This window comes from Manis pentadactyla, chromosome 7, assembly GCF_030020395.1.
Source record: "Manis pentadactyla isolate mManPen7 chromosome 7, mManPen7.hap1, whole genome shotgun sequence".
NCBI classification, from domain to species: Eukaryota; Metazoa; Chordata; class Mammalia; order Pholidota; family Manidae; genus Manis; species Manis pentadactyla.
Window position 1 is genome coordinate 19,689,559 of NC_080025.1, and position 15,226 is coordinate 19,704,784.

General features: G+C 47.4%; 1 protein-coding gene across 7 annotated transcripts in view; it reads left to right on the forward strand.

Annotated features, from left to right (window-relative positions):
• Nucleotides 1-15,226, forward strand: part of RBPMS (RNA binding protein, mRNA processing factor) — a 178,272-nt gene that overhangs the window by 98,839 nt on the left and 64,207 nt on the right. For all 7 annotated transcript variants that reach the window (XM_036894409.2, XM_036894417.2, XM_036894411.2 and 4 more), the window contains one exon: nucleotides 5,945-6,095. In XM_036894409.2, coding sequence (XP_036750304.1) covers nucleotides 5,945-6,095 — 151 coding nt within the window. The remainder of the gene's footprint in view (nucleotides 1-5,944; nucleotides 6,096-15,226) is intronic.

Sequence of the window (15,226 nt, forward strand, 5' to 3'; positions counted from 1 at the left end):
AGTTACCATGAGGTTGGTTATCACAAACATTCCTGGTCTTAGATAGACTAATGTGCTCACACACATGTATATACCAGTCTCCTCCACCCCCACCCTGACCCCTGACTATTAAACATTGTCAGCCATCTTTGTTTAACCTAATATTGCCATGGATATCTTTCTCAGTCCAGATGCGTAGCTTTACCTCATTCTTTACCATGTTTTTTTTTTCCTCTAAAGGCTTCCATTATCCCTAAAACTAGTTGCAAGTCCTGATAACTGACTTGCTTTAATGGTGGAATCATTTGTAAGGCCACCAGGATAGCTGGTGCGCACAGACTTGAAGGCTGTTCCAAGTAAACCAGATGCCCTCGCGTGTCAGGATGGCTCCCAGGGCCTCAGTGACAGGGCCTTGGAGACCTTTGGTCTGTGGGAGACGATGGAGGTGACTCGGCCCTGAGCACTTCCCTGTTCTGCATCTGTACTGTTCTGGGGGTATCTACTCTGTATATAGTCACACACTGTATCCGTTCTGCGTCTGTATTGCACTGTTGAGGTCCCCAGAGGAAAAAATACATTAGATCATTTTGGGCTGCATCTGTCCCTTAAAGAGTCGGCAGCTAGTAGGGGAGTAAGGGCCTCTGTGTGCCCTTCCCAGAGAAGGACGGCAGAGCAGTCACCCCGACCGACTTCTCTTTCCAGGGCTGCCCACCTGCTTTGCGGCTGGGCTGCTCTGCTCCGCGCGCTCTCAAGCCCAGCTGCCCTTCCTGCCCTGGAGTTACCCTCCGAGGCGATTCCAGGTGTGGCCGCTACACACAGGACTGGCTTCAGTCTGGGAACTTGTCAGAAATGCAGGCACTCAGGTTGTACCCCAGACCTGCTGAATCAGAACCCCTGGACATGTGGGGCTCAGCGCTCTGCGTTCAGAGAGGCCTGTGCCTGATTCTGACGCATACTAACTTCTGGGGTTCAGGGCTAAATAAATAAATATATCAGGTCATATTATTTCCCCAGTTAAAAACAATGTCAGCAGCTCAGCTGTACACAGACCCCAGAACCCTGATCTCATCCCTGCCTGCCGGTGCAGTCATTCACCCCCCCTCCCCTGCTGGCACACACGTGTACACTCAGACACACACGCTCCCACCCTCTCCACATCCTGTCCACATAACTTCGCTGAGCCCTTTCCTGGACTGCCACCTGGTGAATTTCTGCTCTTCTATCACTTCTCCCATGACGCTTCCCTCTTCCCCCGGTGCTTTCTGCCTTAGCTGTGTTTCCCACGGCGCCCTGAACATTCTATGTCTCTGACCATTGGTTCACCCGTACTGCTCCCCAACCAGAGTGTGACCTCTGAGGTCCTCAAGGCAGCCACCTCTTTGCACAGATTCTTGTGTCTCCAGCACATAACAAAAGTCACGTATGCTTGGTTAAATTTTTATTTTTGTTTTGCTTGTTGTTATGAAACTTGCAGCATATTCAAAGGTAGAGAGCACAGCAATGAACATCCATTAACCCGTCCCCAGAACAGACCAACTTACAACGTTTTGCCCCATTTGCTTCATCTTTTTTGTCTAAGTACTTAAAAGCATAATATGGTATCATGATATTTTTTCATTGTATGTTCTTTGTTTCCCTAAGAGCTATTTTCCTATATTACCATAATTCATTATCATGCCTAATGAAATTGATAATTCCCAACACCTAATTCTGTCTTCAGCTTTTCCATTTTCTCAAAAAGGTCTTCGATATCTGCTTTGTTCAATCTAGAACTACACATTGCATATGAGGGTGGGCCTGTGGAGAGATTTTCATTGTTCGAGAACAGCCCTTCTCCTCTTTTTCCCATTATTCAGTGACTAAGCTCCTACTATTAATCCCCACTCCTGGGGGATGACATTAGTTCTGTCCTGATGGCGCTATTAAGGAGTTGGAACGCTGTTCCTTTATGATACCAATAAGCCAGTCTCTGTGCGATCCCGGGCCTGTGATACGCAGCCCCTAAGTCACTCCCGCACCAGCTGGCGCAAACAAGAAGCCAGTACACGGCAGCGAGAGAAGGGGGAGCCGCTGAGCATCTGGGCTTCCTGGCGATTCATTTAATAGTCTCCATTTTGTCGTCCAGAAGGTCACTCAGAGCTGCAGCCCATTGCAGTGACCCTCTGGATTCCTATAAGCTCGGGTCTTCAGGATTTGGTAACTTCCTCTTACCTTGCCCATTTCCTGGTATCCGCTGTGTACTAGCTCTTGCCTTATCCTTCTAGGACTCCAGGCTTTGTGTAGTTCATAGAGTGATAAAATGGCCATTTTTGAGCTCTCTGACTTGCTCAGAATCTCAATTCAATTTAAATAGGAAATACAAGTTTGTACTGGGGATTGTTAAAGCCCACAGTTCAAGAAAATTCTCTTTTAACCTTTATTTATAAATAGTTCTTATGCTTTGCTTACTTAAGAGAAAGGGGGAGAAAAAAGGGGATTACAATATACAAATGCAAAGCAGTAATTTTCCTTAGGCATCTCAAATTGCTGTCTGAGGCTTTTGATATTGAATGATCAGGATCTAGTGATCACACCACGAGTTGATTCAGCTGTTCCTGTAGGTTGAGTCACCTGCTGGGAGGGGAAAGGTGGGCTTGGGGAGGGGAGATAGCCCCGTGGTTTGGAAAGAACACCGTGAGGTAGTAGGAACTATGGGCCTGGAAAGAACACATGTGAACATGGTGTCTCAGCTCAGGCTGCTACCACAGAACATAGACTGGATGTGATTTATATGGCAGACATTTAATTCTGTCGGTTCTGGAGGCTAGACAGTCCACGATCAAGTTGCCAGCAGGTTCAGTGTGTGGGGAGGGGAGAACCCTCTCCCTGGCTTGCAGACAGCATCTTCTTGCTGTGTGTTCTGTGGCCTTTTCCAGGCGTGCACCCTTCAAGATCTCTGGCATCTCGTCCTCTTCTTCTAAGGACACTCAGCCCATCACAGCCCCCCACCCATAGCCTCATCAAAACCTGACTAGCTCCCAGGGCCCGCCTCAAACCCCGTCACCCTGGGGGTTACGGCTTCAACCCAAGGGCTTGGGGAGGAACCAGACCTTCAGTCCCAGACACAGAAGCCTGTGGCTCTGAGGCCGTCAGTATGCTGGACTGCTGACGGTGCATTGTTTGTCCCGTGTCTTCACACCTCCTGGAGTTTGCCCTGGGTACGCGGGGAGTCCAGCCTTTGTGGGTCACAGTGAACCCATGTTGGTTTCATCACAAGGTCTTAAGCCATCTTGAAGAGACTGTTGACTCTGACCCGGTCGGGTCGCTTGTACGTAACTGTTTATTCTCAAACTGCCGTCATCCTGACAGCTGAAACTGTCCTTCCTGGTCACCATGCCAGTAAAATACCATTTACAATTGTAAGAGAAAGGTTTCTGCTCATTTTAAGTTTTGGTGAATTATAGGCACCAGAGGAAAAAGTTGATTTTGGAGAGGCACAGATTCCCTCTTTGGACAGTAATCTGACAGCGTTTAATGTGAAGTCACTCTGGCCAGAGAATAATCTTATTAGGCTTTAATTAAAAGCACAGGGTGTCTCTTTCTTTTTTTTAAAATCTGTCTCCTCCTCATCTGTCTTCCTCTTTATCGTCTTTCTCCTCTTTCCCTCCTTGTCCTCCCTACCCCTGTCCCCTCTGCCTCCTCTTCATCGCCCTTTAACATTTAAACTGTTTCTGTGGCTTGGCTAATCCCTCTGGATGGAAACCTAGCCGAGCAGGATATTGATTACCTAATATGGTATTGCTGCTAAAGACGTTGGGGGAATGTGACTTGTGTTCTGAGCCTCCGGCCTCTGAATAGGCTGCCAAACAAATTAGGTCATTTTAACTTCTGAGCCTTTTTTTTTTTTTTTGTAATAAGGAACTGGAACTTTGATTTGGAACATGATGGTGGTGTTATTTCAGCTCCAATTGGGAGGGAGGGAGGGATACGAGGTGCGGGGGGGCTGAGAGATTCAGTTCACGTGTTTTAGGAGAACCGCCCGCCCGGGCGGGGTAAGGGGCAGGCGTGTGGTGAGGAGCCCCGGCTGCCTGCGGAACACCGCGGAGGCCCTGGGGCGCCGACCAGGTGTGCAGCGCGGTACCTGAGGCCGGCAGCTCCCGGGGGCCGCGGACAGTGCCAGGATGCCCCTCTCGGGGTGCAGCGGCCTGGGCCCAGTGCTCACGTTGGGAGAGCTGCCCTACAGGAAGGTCGGTGGCGTTTAGTGCCGGGGGCCACCCTGGAATGGCAAGAGGCTGTTACGCTGCAGCGGATGGGGTGGGCCGTGAACAAGCACACCTTCCAGAGCGTCCTTCCTCAGATGGCGTCCAGGGGCTGCGCACGTCCCCAGCAAGGCCACAGCTCTTCAGGTCCATATTTGGGAATATTTACTCTGTTGGGATAATAGCTTTGGTAGAGGGAAGGGCTCCGAAGTGGAGGTGGCTGGAAGCAACTGCTGCGCAGAAAGCAGCCCTGTTCTTTTTCCCGACATACATTTTTGGCAACATAATCCTGAGGTTTCCCAAATTAAGACAAAAAATAAAAACAGAGACCAGCTAAGGAATTTCTTTTTATGCTGCATGTGTCCGGCGCCCCCTTTTCCACCTCGTGGCGTTGGCTAGGGCAGTTGTGGGGTCCTTCCTGGACCCCTGTTTGCCCCCTTGTGTTGGTTCTCAGAAAATGGAGACATCGGGCTCACAGAGAAATCACGGCCGCCCCAGACACTGCGGGTCAGGGCGCCGCGGCCTGTATCCCCGTGGGCCTCTCTCCCCTGCCCCTTGTTTCTCTCACTGCTGGGATGTCCACCCAGCCTCCCTGCCATCTTTGGGGCTGAGCCCGTGGAGTTCAGGGTTGTTCACCCAGGTCTGCGGAGTCAGGGATCCTTAATAATTTCTCATGGAAACTGGTGTTTCTTCAAGCTAATTAAGAAGGGGCTAGGGGCCCAGACTCTGCCTTTGCACTAAACAGAAAATGTGTGTCTTAGGATACCCATTTCAGAGCTCTGTGCCCTTTCCAGAACACACCACGCGGACCAACAAGGGCCCTGAGTCTGTTTGGGCTGCACATGCAGGCGCGCCGCTGGGCTGTCTTTCTGGTGGTACCATTGGTGTCCAGAATGCATGGCCCTGAACATGAATATCAGGAGCTTACTCATGACATGGAGGAATGGACGCATTGAACGGTGGAAGCTTTCCCACCAGACTTATCTTACCCTAAATCTTGTATTTTTATAGTGTTTGCAATTTGTTTTATTGAATGTGTGTTGTTTTATGTAACCTGCAATAATGATGTCAGGGGTAACAGAAATTACTATCTTCTCTTTGGCCCAGTTCATCTGTTGCCTCCCTGTCCATGTGGCTAATCAGCCAGCTATAATCAAAATCAGGACTTCATCACACAAAACTGTTTTTTACGTTCCCGCCTTCTTAGTAGCTCCAGAGTATGTGTACCGCTGTTAACGAAAGCCCCCCAGCCAGAAAGCAGGGGACTTCTTCCCCATCTGTTTGTAGGAGGTGAAACTAAGACATTGAGCAGTCACATTGTTTTAAGCAGGCGCCAGGCCACTGGTCAGGGCACAGCCTGTTAGGATGTCCAGTACTGCACAGGGCTTCACACTAATTTTTTCATTCTCCTTGGTAGCCTATAATTGAACTTTTTACCTGTGCTAGGAATTGGCAGGTCTGTATTTAAAACTAGAACCTGAAAGTTTTTGTCCAAGAGGAAGAAAACAGAGTTGAAAAACCATGCTACTAAATCTTGTAACTAAGTGGACAAAATCTCCCTGACTTTCTACAGGTTTTCGTGTATTCTATGGAAGTAGCAAGCACGAGAGGTCTTCCTGACCTTTTTTTCTGATAGGCCAGGGTTTACTGGTGTGTTTATTTTGTCACCATTCCTGTTTGACTCTAAGGAAATGAAAACATCTTCCATTTGTTCTTTATTTCCAAAGGGCATCCGCTTCGATCCTGAAATTCCGCAAACACTACGACTAGAGTTTGCTAAGGCAAACACGAAGATGGCCAAGAACAAGCTAGTAGGAACTCCAAACCCAAGTACTGCTCTGCCCAACACTGTACCTCAGTTCATCACCAGGGAGCCATGTAAGTGATACACTTTGCATTTTAGAAAAGAAAAAGAAAATGAGCAAGGATTGTTCGTATGCAGCAATGTGAGGTCACACCACGGGACTTAGAGCATCATTTTCCGTTCCCGTGAAGACCCTCTCTGTTCCCACGGACCGAATGCCCACCCCAGCAGGGTTGCTCATGACCAGCTGTCCCAAAAAACGGCTTGGCTTGATCAGAACCACAACTACAACATTTCGCCTGATGAGCTGTAGGTTCCCTTAACGTGATCTTGACCTTCCCGTGAGTGTGCCCTTATTTGCCTTGAGGTGCACACCCTTCTCCAACCCCCTGTCCTTGGACGTGAGAGAGCTGGTTCTCAGCATTCACTTTATTTCGTTTGTTGAAGAACATGAGTTCTGTGGCTTTGGGAACATAGACTATTAAAAGTGAAAGAGGCAGATATGAAGGAGTTGGTTCTATTTTGAGAACACTGTAGCCATAAATCTAGGGGGAAAAGTAAACACACAAAAAGAATCCATATATTGGAACTGTGAGTCCTAGCAAACCAGTACCAGTTAATGGTTTAAGGAAATTTGGGGCTTCCTGTTTCAAATGAAATGGGGAAGGACACTGACTAATTGCTAAGCAAGTCTTGTACCCCACCTAATCAGTCACTCCTTGAGGTGTCCAGGCTACAATTTCTGCCCTGGATTGACTAATTTGAGACGGCTGTCTTCATTTTCTTAAGCTCAGTCAGGAGCCCAAGTGAGGCGTGAGATGGGCCCTCCCTTTGCCTTCATTGCGCAGCCATGTGTGATTTAATAGGACAGGATGTCCGAGGTGTCCCAGGAGACCCTCTGTTACTTGGAGTGCTTCTGCCCCATCACTGCTGATCTTTCCAGACCACATGGTCTCGATCCCTTTCCTGCTTTCCCTGACAATGCCTTTCAACTTTCCTTACGAACTGGAAGGGCACCTGGGTCTCCCCCCACCTCCCCGTCATGTGTGTGTCAGATTTAATCAGGGGATGGTGGAAGTTGCAGTCGTTCTGTAGCCCAGCGACTCTTGAGAAAGCTGCTGCTTGTCTGTAGGGACTCACAGGTAAGAGTTTCTCCCCCAGTGTGTTCTGAAATTTGTCTGTGAAGCCAGAAAGCCATAATAGAGAAAAATTTTTTTTGTTCCTCCATGTCCTAGGGAAACTTAAACCTTTGTTTATTTGGGAAGGAAATGTAAACAGAATTTTCATTTCATGGGACAGTTTCACTGGGGATCTGGGGATATTTCTTTACATAGTTCTGTATCCTTACAACATCTGGCTGAGTGCCTTGTACTTTGCATGCATTTCAAATATTTATTACAGTGATGATGAGTGGACTATTTTAATTTGGCTATTTGCAGAATTATTGCATTTGTGTGCCTCTTTATTTCTCTCTGAAATTTCTTCTCTCTTGATTAAGGCATCAGAAGAGGTGACTTGTGGGCTACTTTGAATTAGAAAAGATCTCTCTTTACTTTTCTAGTGAATTTTCCTGCCTCAGATCGCACAGTCCTTTGGAAAGATTAATCCAGACAGGAAGTGAAATGCTGGCAGTACTTTATCCTTCCAATTAATTTATTGAATGCTTTCCTTTCTGGGAGCTCAACTTTTTTTTCTAAATCTGTTTACAAAAGCTTTGTGACATAAGTAGCCAGGGAGGTGATTGCCAGTTCACAGCAGGCAGGGCACAGAAAGGCAACAGAGATGAACAACCTGGACGTCCACACGGCCCTGAAGTTACAGCCGAGCTTAGAGCAGAGCTCCGGGCCCTCCCGCCACTGCCCTTCCCTGTGTACAGAACAGCTCAGAAGTGGTCCAGTAGTTTCCATGGCAGGGTCAGCACTTGCCTGGCCGCTCATGGCAAAACACGGTTGAAGATAAGAAAAAGATCCAAGATCCAAGCAGCTTATTGTTGGGAAAACAAAAGTCAACATGATTTCTCTTACTATAGCTGCTCTGTATGACATGGGCCATGACAGACGTCAGTTCCACCGTGACTCAGACCTTATCATCCGTTCCAGTCCCCCGGGAATCGTGGACTTCCCTGTCCCCCATGCAGAGTCATTGCTTCCCTGGAAGCATGCTACGGGCTGCAAACACTGTGGTGCTTCTGGCTGGCAAGTCCAGTTGTATTGTGCCCATAATTGGTACCCTGGGTGGGCAGTTTAACCACTATCAGCAATGGAATCATAGAATTTTGGGGTTGGAAAAGCCCTACAGGCTTCTCTGTTGTAGGCCACAGGGGAGAGGTTTTTATAAATGCTGCTTTTTGTTGATGCTTCATGTGGTGGTGGCTGAAGAGGACCCCCTGCCATCCCTAAAGGTGTTATGTGCTGTGATTCGGTCACAAAGCAAATACTTCCTTGAGCTCTCCCTTCTCAGACATCTGTTGAACTTGAATGAGCGTCCCGTGTGCCCAGTGCTGGGAGGAAGGGGCCTGCGGTCACCGCCCTTAAGGAGCCGTCGGTGCAGCGGGAGGGTGGTGGTCCAAGCTGTCAGGAGACCCGGCCCATCCGGAGGACAGGAGAGGCATGGGCAGTGCAAGTAAAGCAAGAGAAGTTCAGATCTTAAGCTGACTGGCTGCTCTGCCATGAAGCATAAGCAAAGGAGAATTCAGATTTCTCAGGATGATCACACCGTCCTGAATCACAGACTCACACCTGGCACAAAGACTGGGAAGATATGTCCTTCCACCTTAAAATCCTCCCTCGCACTGCCCGCGCCAGACTGCTTTGCTGTGAGCACCTACTGTTTGTGGCAAGCATGCAGCATGAGAAACCCAGGCCAGGGTAGATGGAGGCCGGAAGCTCTCAGTGCGAGTTCTGCTTCTGCCGGTTATGGTCAAGCTTGGTGCCCTTAAAGGAAAAATATTTAATCCCACTCTGCTCCTGTTCCATCCACTATAAAATGGTAATAATACCTTCTTCATATGATTGTTAGGAGACCTAAATAAAATATATCCCCAGACTGTGTTGAGGACTAAATGGGTGTAAGATATGTAGAGTGCTAGGCAAATGTAAACTACATCCTGAGTGTTTTTAAAAAGGCTCTTCTTTCCTGATAGTCAAAAGGAGGTATTGATCCGAGGTGTTATCACTGTGTGATTACAGCCAGTTATCTTTGCAAGTTAGGAGAAAGGATGAATGAAATTCCCATACAATCCCAGGCAAGTACAGTTGGCGCTTGAACATTGCAGGGGTCAGGGGTGCCTACCCCCTGCACAGTCAGAAATCCACGTATCATTTGACTCCCCCAAAACTTTACTAATAAATAGCCTACTATTGACTAGAAATCTTACTGACAACATACACAGATTAACACATATTGTGTATGTCATATGCATTAGGTACAGTATTCTTAAACTAGAGAAAAGAAAATGTTTTTTTTCAAATAGTATCAAATCTCCAAAACATTTTTCAATATATTTACTGAAAAAAATCCAAGCATAAGTGGACCCTCGCAGTTCTAACCCATGTCGTTCAAGGGTCAGCTTGCCTCCCTGGCTGAATTTTTATTAGTCTGAGCTTCTCCTCCTCTTCTTCCCTTGTATATGTAATAAAGTAAGGAAAATACTGTGAGAAAGCAGGAAATAAGACCTGTAGGAAATGTAAAAGTTACATCAAATTCTCCTACGTCCATGCGGTTGTCCGGGAAAGTAGCATTCTGCAGTGTACGAACTCTACTCGAGAGATGAGAACGAGACACGGGGTCGTCTCTGAGCTTCCCTTCCCTAGTCTGTGAAATGATGACACGCGTGCCGGGCGCTTGGCCAAACTAAGCATTCTACCTGAGCGTGCTCACGAGTTTCTAAATAGCCCCATTTCACAGTTGAAGAAACAGGCCTAGAGTGCTCTGGTAACTTTCTTGAGGCTGCACAGTCATCAGGGCTTTGGGGTTGAATTGTGTCCCCCAAAATTCCTACATTGAAGTCCCACCCCCCAGGAGCTCCAGATGTAAATACAATTGGAGATAAGGTCTTTAAAGGGGTGATTAAATTAAAACGAGACCATCAGTGTGTGCCCTAACCCAGTAGGACTGGTGGAATCCTTATAAGAAGAAAAGAGACACCAGAGATGTGCTCACAGAGGCCAGGCCACATGCCAGCCAGGGCTGAGGCCTGGGGAGCAGCCAGACCTGGTGCTTTGGTGTGAGAGCCCAAGTCCGTAACACACTGAGTCATAGAGCCCAGATTAAAATTCTGGCCTGTCACCTACTAGTTTTGTACCATTGGTCTGGTAACCTCACCTCTCTGTCTCAGGTTTCTCATCTATAAAATCACAGTGATCATTGTCCCGCCCGTAAGGTGGTGAAGATTAAATTAACTGATGTGTAAAAAGTTAGAAGAAGGCCCTGTGGTGGCTCCTTGGTGACTGTTAATCTGAGTGTGTAAGGATGTGTTCGTGTGCCTTGTGCCCTCATAGTTGTGAGACCTGTCGTTTTTCTCAGCATTTTTAAGATGCTCCTTTAAAATGTACAGTTGCTACTCAGGTATGGTTGGGGTACAGTAAAATGCACATATTTAAAGTGTCTGAGTTGATAAGTTTTGTCCTAGCATATGGAATTTAATAGAATAAATGCTCTTGACCTGTTCACAGCAAAGTGGGTTATAGTGGTGCCCCGACAGGTGGAGGCAGCCAACGGTTAACCCGAGCCTCGCTCAGATGACTGAGATCCACCTCTTTCCGTTCAGATTTTATGGAGCCTATCGGTGGGGCTCTAGAACTCGGCAGGAGTTCAGATTCCTGGAGTCCAGACCCAGAGATTCTGATTCTGTGGGTCTGCCTAGGACTTGTGCTGTGTATTGTTAAAAGCTCTGTGAGTGATTCCAATCCACGGTCGGATCTGAGAATGACCGGCGGAGCGAGGAAGTGAAGTTCCCCCTTCCCTGTCACCCCCCTCGTCCCCAGCCTGGCACCACCCAGCCCGGCCCCAGCATGAAAGCGTGTGCCAATAAATTGATAACTCGTAACCATCCGGTAAGCACATAACCCTTCAGTGAGGGATTAGACCACTTCCTCATTTTCCTGCCACACCTCTGGAATTTCCCAGTTTTCCAGGACTGACTGCAGCTCTCTGGAAGTGGGCTTTCTGTCTTGAGGCTGAGAGATGCTGTGAAAGTTCAAGAAGGCCTTCGTAGTGCCCAGCATGCCCTCCAGGGCCCACCCTCCACCACCATGAAGTCTCTTCACCTTCCCCTCCATGGGGAGGGGCCCATCTGGGGCCTGGTCTGCAGCTCCCTGTGCCCAGAGAATGCTGCCAGGGGACCGGCCTGCCCTAGGGCAGCCTGCACAGCTTGGCTTGGGTGGTTTGGAAAACTGACAGTGTCTGTCCAGTGCCCGTCTCTGCTCTGAAAATGTGCTGAGTGCCACCAGCCCCAGGAGCTGTGGCGCCCACCTGCGTGCCCCGAGTGTGGGGCCTTAGAAAGAGCACCCGGCCTGAGGAAGACCTGATGGAGCCCGGCAGAGGGGGGCAAGCAAGCGCTGTGGGCAGAGACCTTTTTACTACAGAAAGCAACGTCCTCGGATTGTTGTGTTTTATATTTCATAATGCAAATAGTTCAAGTTTTTGCTTAGGACAGAGATTCTACATGCTTCTCAGAGCAGAAAAAAAAAATTCAGACAGTCCAGGAAAATATAAAGAAGAAAATTAAAGTCATAGCCTACCACACAGGGCCAACCAACATTTTGGATGTATATCTTTCCACACCTTTCAGTATTCAAATAATGAAAATGTACCTCTGTCCAACTTTTGAATTTCAAAATCATGTAATGTACCCCTTTATCTTTAAAGTAACATTCTCATGCCCAGTGAGATTAGATGGCCTGGGAGGGCCAGAAATAACATCTAGGCCTTCACGAACCTTCGCCACAGTAGGACGCTGCATTCAGGTGGCACAGACACCTTGCTGGAATTAGAACCGAGGAGTGGTGGCAGACGTGTCTGCTGGGCTGGCTCTCTTAACTAGCTGGATATCTCAGGGGAGCCCAGCCAGCTCCTGAGCTGCTGGAATTCAGGAGGTTGATCGAATGATCCGTAGGCTTTCATTAAATGGGTGGGAAGAAAGGAAACAAATATTTGTTGAGCAACTACTCTGTACCCTTTAGTACTGTGTATAAAATACTTATTTTTCATCCAGGATGGAAACTCTGAGAGTTGGAGTGATTTCCCCAAAGTCACACAGCTCAGTTTAAGGCTCGTGGACTCTAAAACCAACTTAATGACTAACCTCCTTACAGCCCACAAGTGCTTTTGACTATAGCTCTTTTAAGGTATTCTTAGCAAGTGCTTTAAACTCACTCAGGCCTTTGAAGATGATCCTGTTAGAGACCCCAGAGGCCTGACTCAGATTATCAGAACATAATTTCAGGACAAGTTCCTACTTAGTGAAATCAGACTTCAGTATAACTCTTTAAAGCATTTGATGGCCAGGACGCATAAACCGTAAACTGTATTCTTAAATCTTTAACCAAGTTGAACTATTAGAAGGTTTTTATCTAGTCTTCATTCTGAGTTGGTATTTGAGAAAGTAAGAGTGACAGCATTCAGCAGTTCAGGTATTTCAGTTCAGTAAATAATGGCATCATCAGCAAAGGCGAGGAGGATATTTGATCTCCTTGCTTTGTACTTACGGACTGCAGTCAGTTCAGTCAGGTGTTTCAGGTCATTCAAGCGGAAACGGAAGTGAGCAGGGGTGGGAAGGCGCAGGAACACAGCCCTGTTTTACAGCATTAGGGACCCTAAGGCCTCGCCTGCACACTCTTCTTAAAATGGTGATAGTGTGAAGCCGGCCTTGGCACTCGCCAGGGTATGGTTCCAGGGACGGTGTGCTCTGTGCGTGGTCCCTCAGTGCAGAGAGAGTCCCCAGACGCTGGTGAGCAGGCTGCGGGGTGTTTTCTGCTTTTAATTTTCAAAGAGATTGGACAGATCATACAACCGTGCTGCTGCTTACATAAGGATGGGGTTGAGACCTTTTGAAAGCCAAGCAAACACAGGAACGTGAGGGGGTTGTCTGACTGGATGTTGGGTCTGTTCTTTGAGGGATAAAGGGTTTTGGTCCATTTTAAGGAGCAACCCTGGCGAAGGAGTATGTTCATCACATGATCACAATCTGGGCCCATCTGCATTTGACAAATAGGCCCGGCATCCTTTTCTCTTGAATCCTCTCTTTACACTAAAGTTTTTGAAATTGTATTTTCATTTCATTGTGTAAAATAGCCATGCCTGATCCATTTTATTGTTATAAAAGTAAGGAGACTGTAAATGAAATTTAAAGAGTTAAAATAAAGGATTTTTCCTACCATCCAGAGGTGACCACTGTTAACATTCTGTTGTGTATCTTTCTACATGCATTTCTGTACATTTCTCTCTCTCTATGTATGCAGTGTACCGAGTATGACAGGCTGTTGGTTTAGTTTGGTGACAACCTAAGATCATCCTGACTTCCTCATGCTCCATCCAGGACTGTGTACCCAGAGCATTATTTTTAAAGGCTCTTGATGTGAAAAGTGTGTGGGTGGTGGTGAAGGCTTTCCATGCCAGGCTGAGGGATATTTTCTCAATTAACTGGTGGGGCGGGAATGGAGATGGCAGTCTCACGCTTTAGGAAGTGGCACTAGGGACGCCCCTGCAGGAGCAGAAAACCCTCCCATCTCTTGTTTGCAGAGGAGGAAATTAAGCAGTGGTGAAGAAAGCAATGGCCCGAATTTTGTTACTGTGACTTGGAATGCCACTGGCAAGCACCCTGGGGAGGTGGTGCCTTTAGGAAGCAAGCCTCCCCCTTCTCCACCCACCCCCCACCAAGGTTTTGGGGAGAGGATTGGTGGTGGGGAGGACACGATTCATCATTTTACCCCTTGTCTCCCCAGCCCTTGATGGGAGGGGCCACCAGGTGTGGAAGGGGAGTTCTGGAGAAAGACTTTAACGGGGAGTCCTTGGGCAGTCAGAGGCGCTGGGGAGCAGTGCGGGACAGCGGCCAGGAGGCAGCAGGCCGCCAAGGACATCAGAGCCTGGCTGAGCTCACAGGATTGTGCTGGACTCTTGCGTCCATCCCCTCTGAGGCATCTCAACTGGTGGGCCAGTTGGAAGCAACCAGAAGGACATTCACAGACCCAGTCCAATGATTTCCATTCTGTGCGCTGAGACCTCACAGTGAGCATGACCCACCGAGGATTCCCGACATCCTCAGCCTCCAGTGCCACCAGGCATCTGTGGCCCTGAATGTCACATCACAGAGAAAGGCCCCTCGTCAAGAGTCAGGACACGTATTTGGTGCCTAGGATATATGTGGAAAGGCATCAAATGCCTAGGCCACTGGGCATTCTGAGAAACAAAAACACGAACCGAAACTTCAGTTAGTAAGAAAGCCAAATACTCTTAGAAACCGGAGACTAAACTAATGTTTGTTTCCACATACATCCCACTCTGACAAAACAGAAATGCTGTTTTCCTTTTAAAAAGAAGGATCAAACATCTGCTGAACCACAGCAGTGTCCACAGCCCACCTCTGCCTGTCCTCTCTTCAAACCTGCACACATTCTTGGTTTTTGCTTCATGTGATCATTTTAATAGTTTTTAATAATTAGCAATTATATTAGAATAGTCTAAGGCAGTGAATTTGGTAAAGATGATTTCTGTATAGATACATCTTGTTTTCTGTGGGTGGCAGTTACTGCAGATCAGCTGCTCTGATCCAATTTATTTACATTATGGTTTAATGAATAGCCTGTCTTTGATTAGCACTGACTATTAACATTTTGCTTTGAATTTCTGTTTCTTGTTTATCTAATCATTGATCGGCTATAAACAAATGCCTTAAGAACTCAGGAAGTCAAATCTCCTTGGAAATCACAGAATTCTTTTGTAGTGCAAATAGCTGCCCCCACTTCAGTGTCCTGAAAACTCAAATTATTCAGCACCTCTGCAGAGAAAGGAAAGGAGAAAGGAGTTAATTTCCTGAGAATGTCCAGAAGAAAGGCTCTTCCAGACGTGATTCTTTCAAGGCCATGTATTGTCTTCACCTGCTCGTGAAAAGTAAGGGGTTTCTCACTTGGTTGAGGTTTTATTCAGTCTGCCTGTTTGTCCTTCCTTTTCACATTCTTGGAAACCCCAAAGAGGTGCCTTCTCCTGT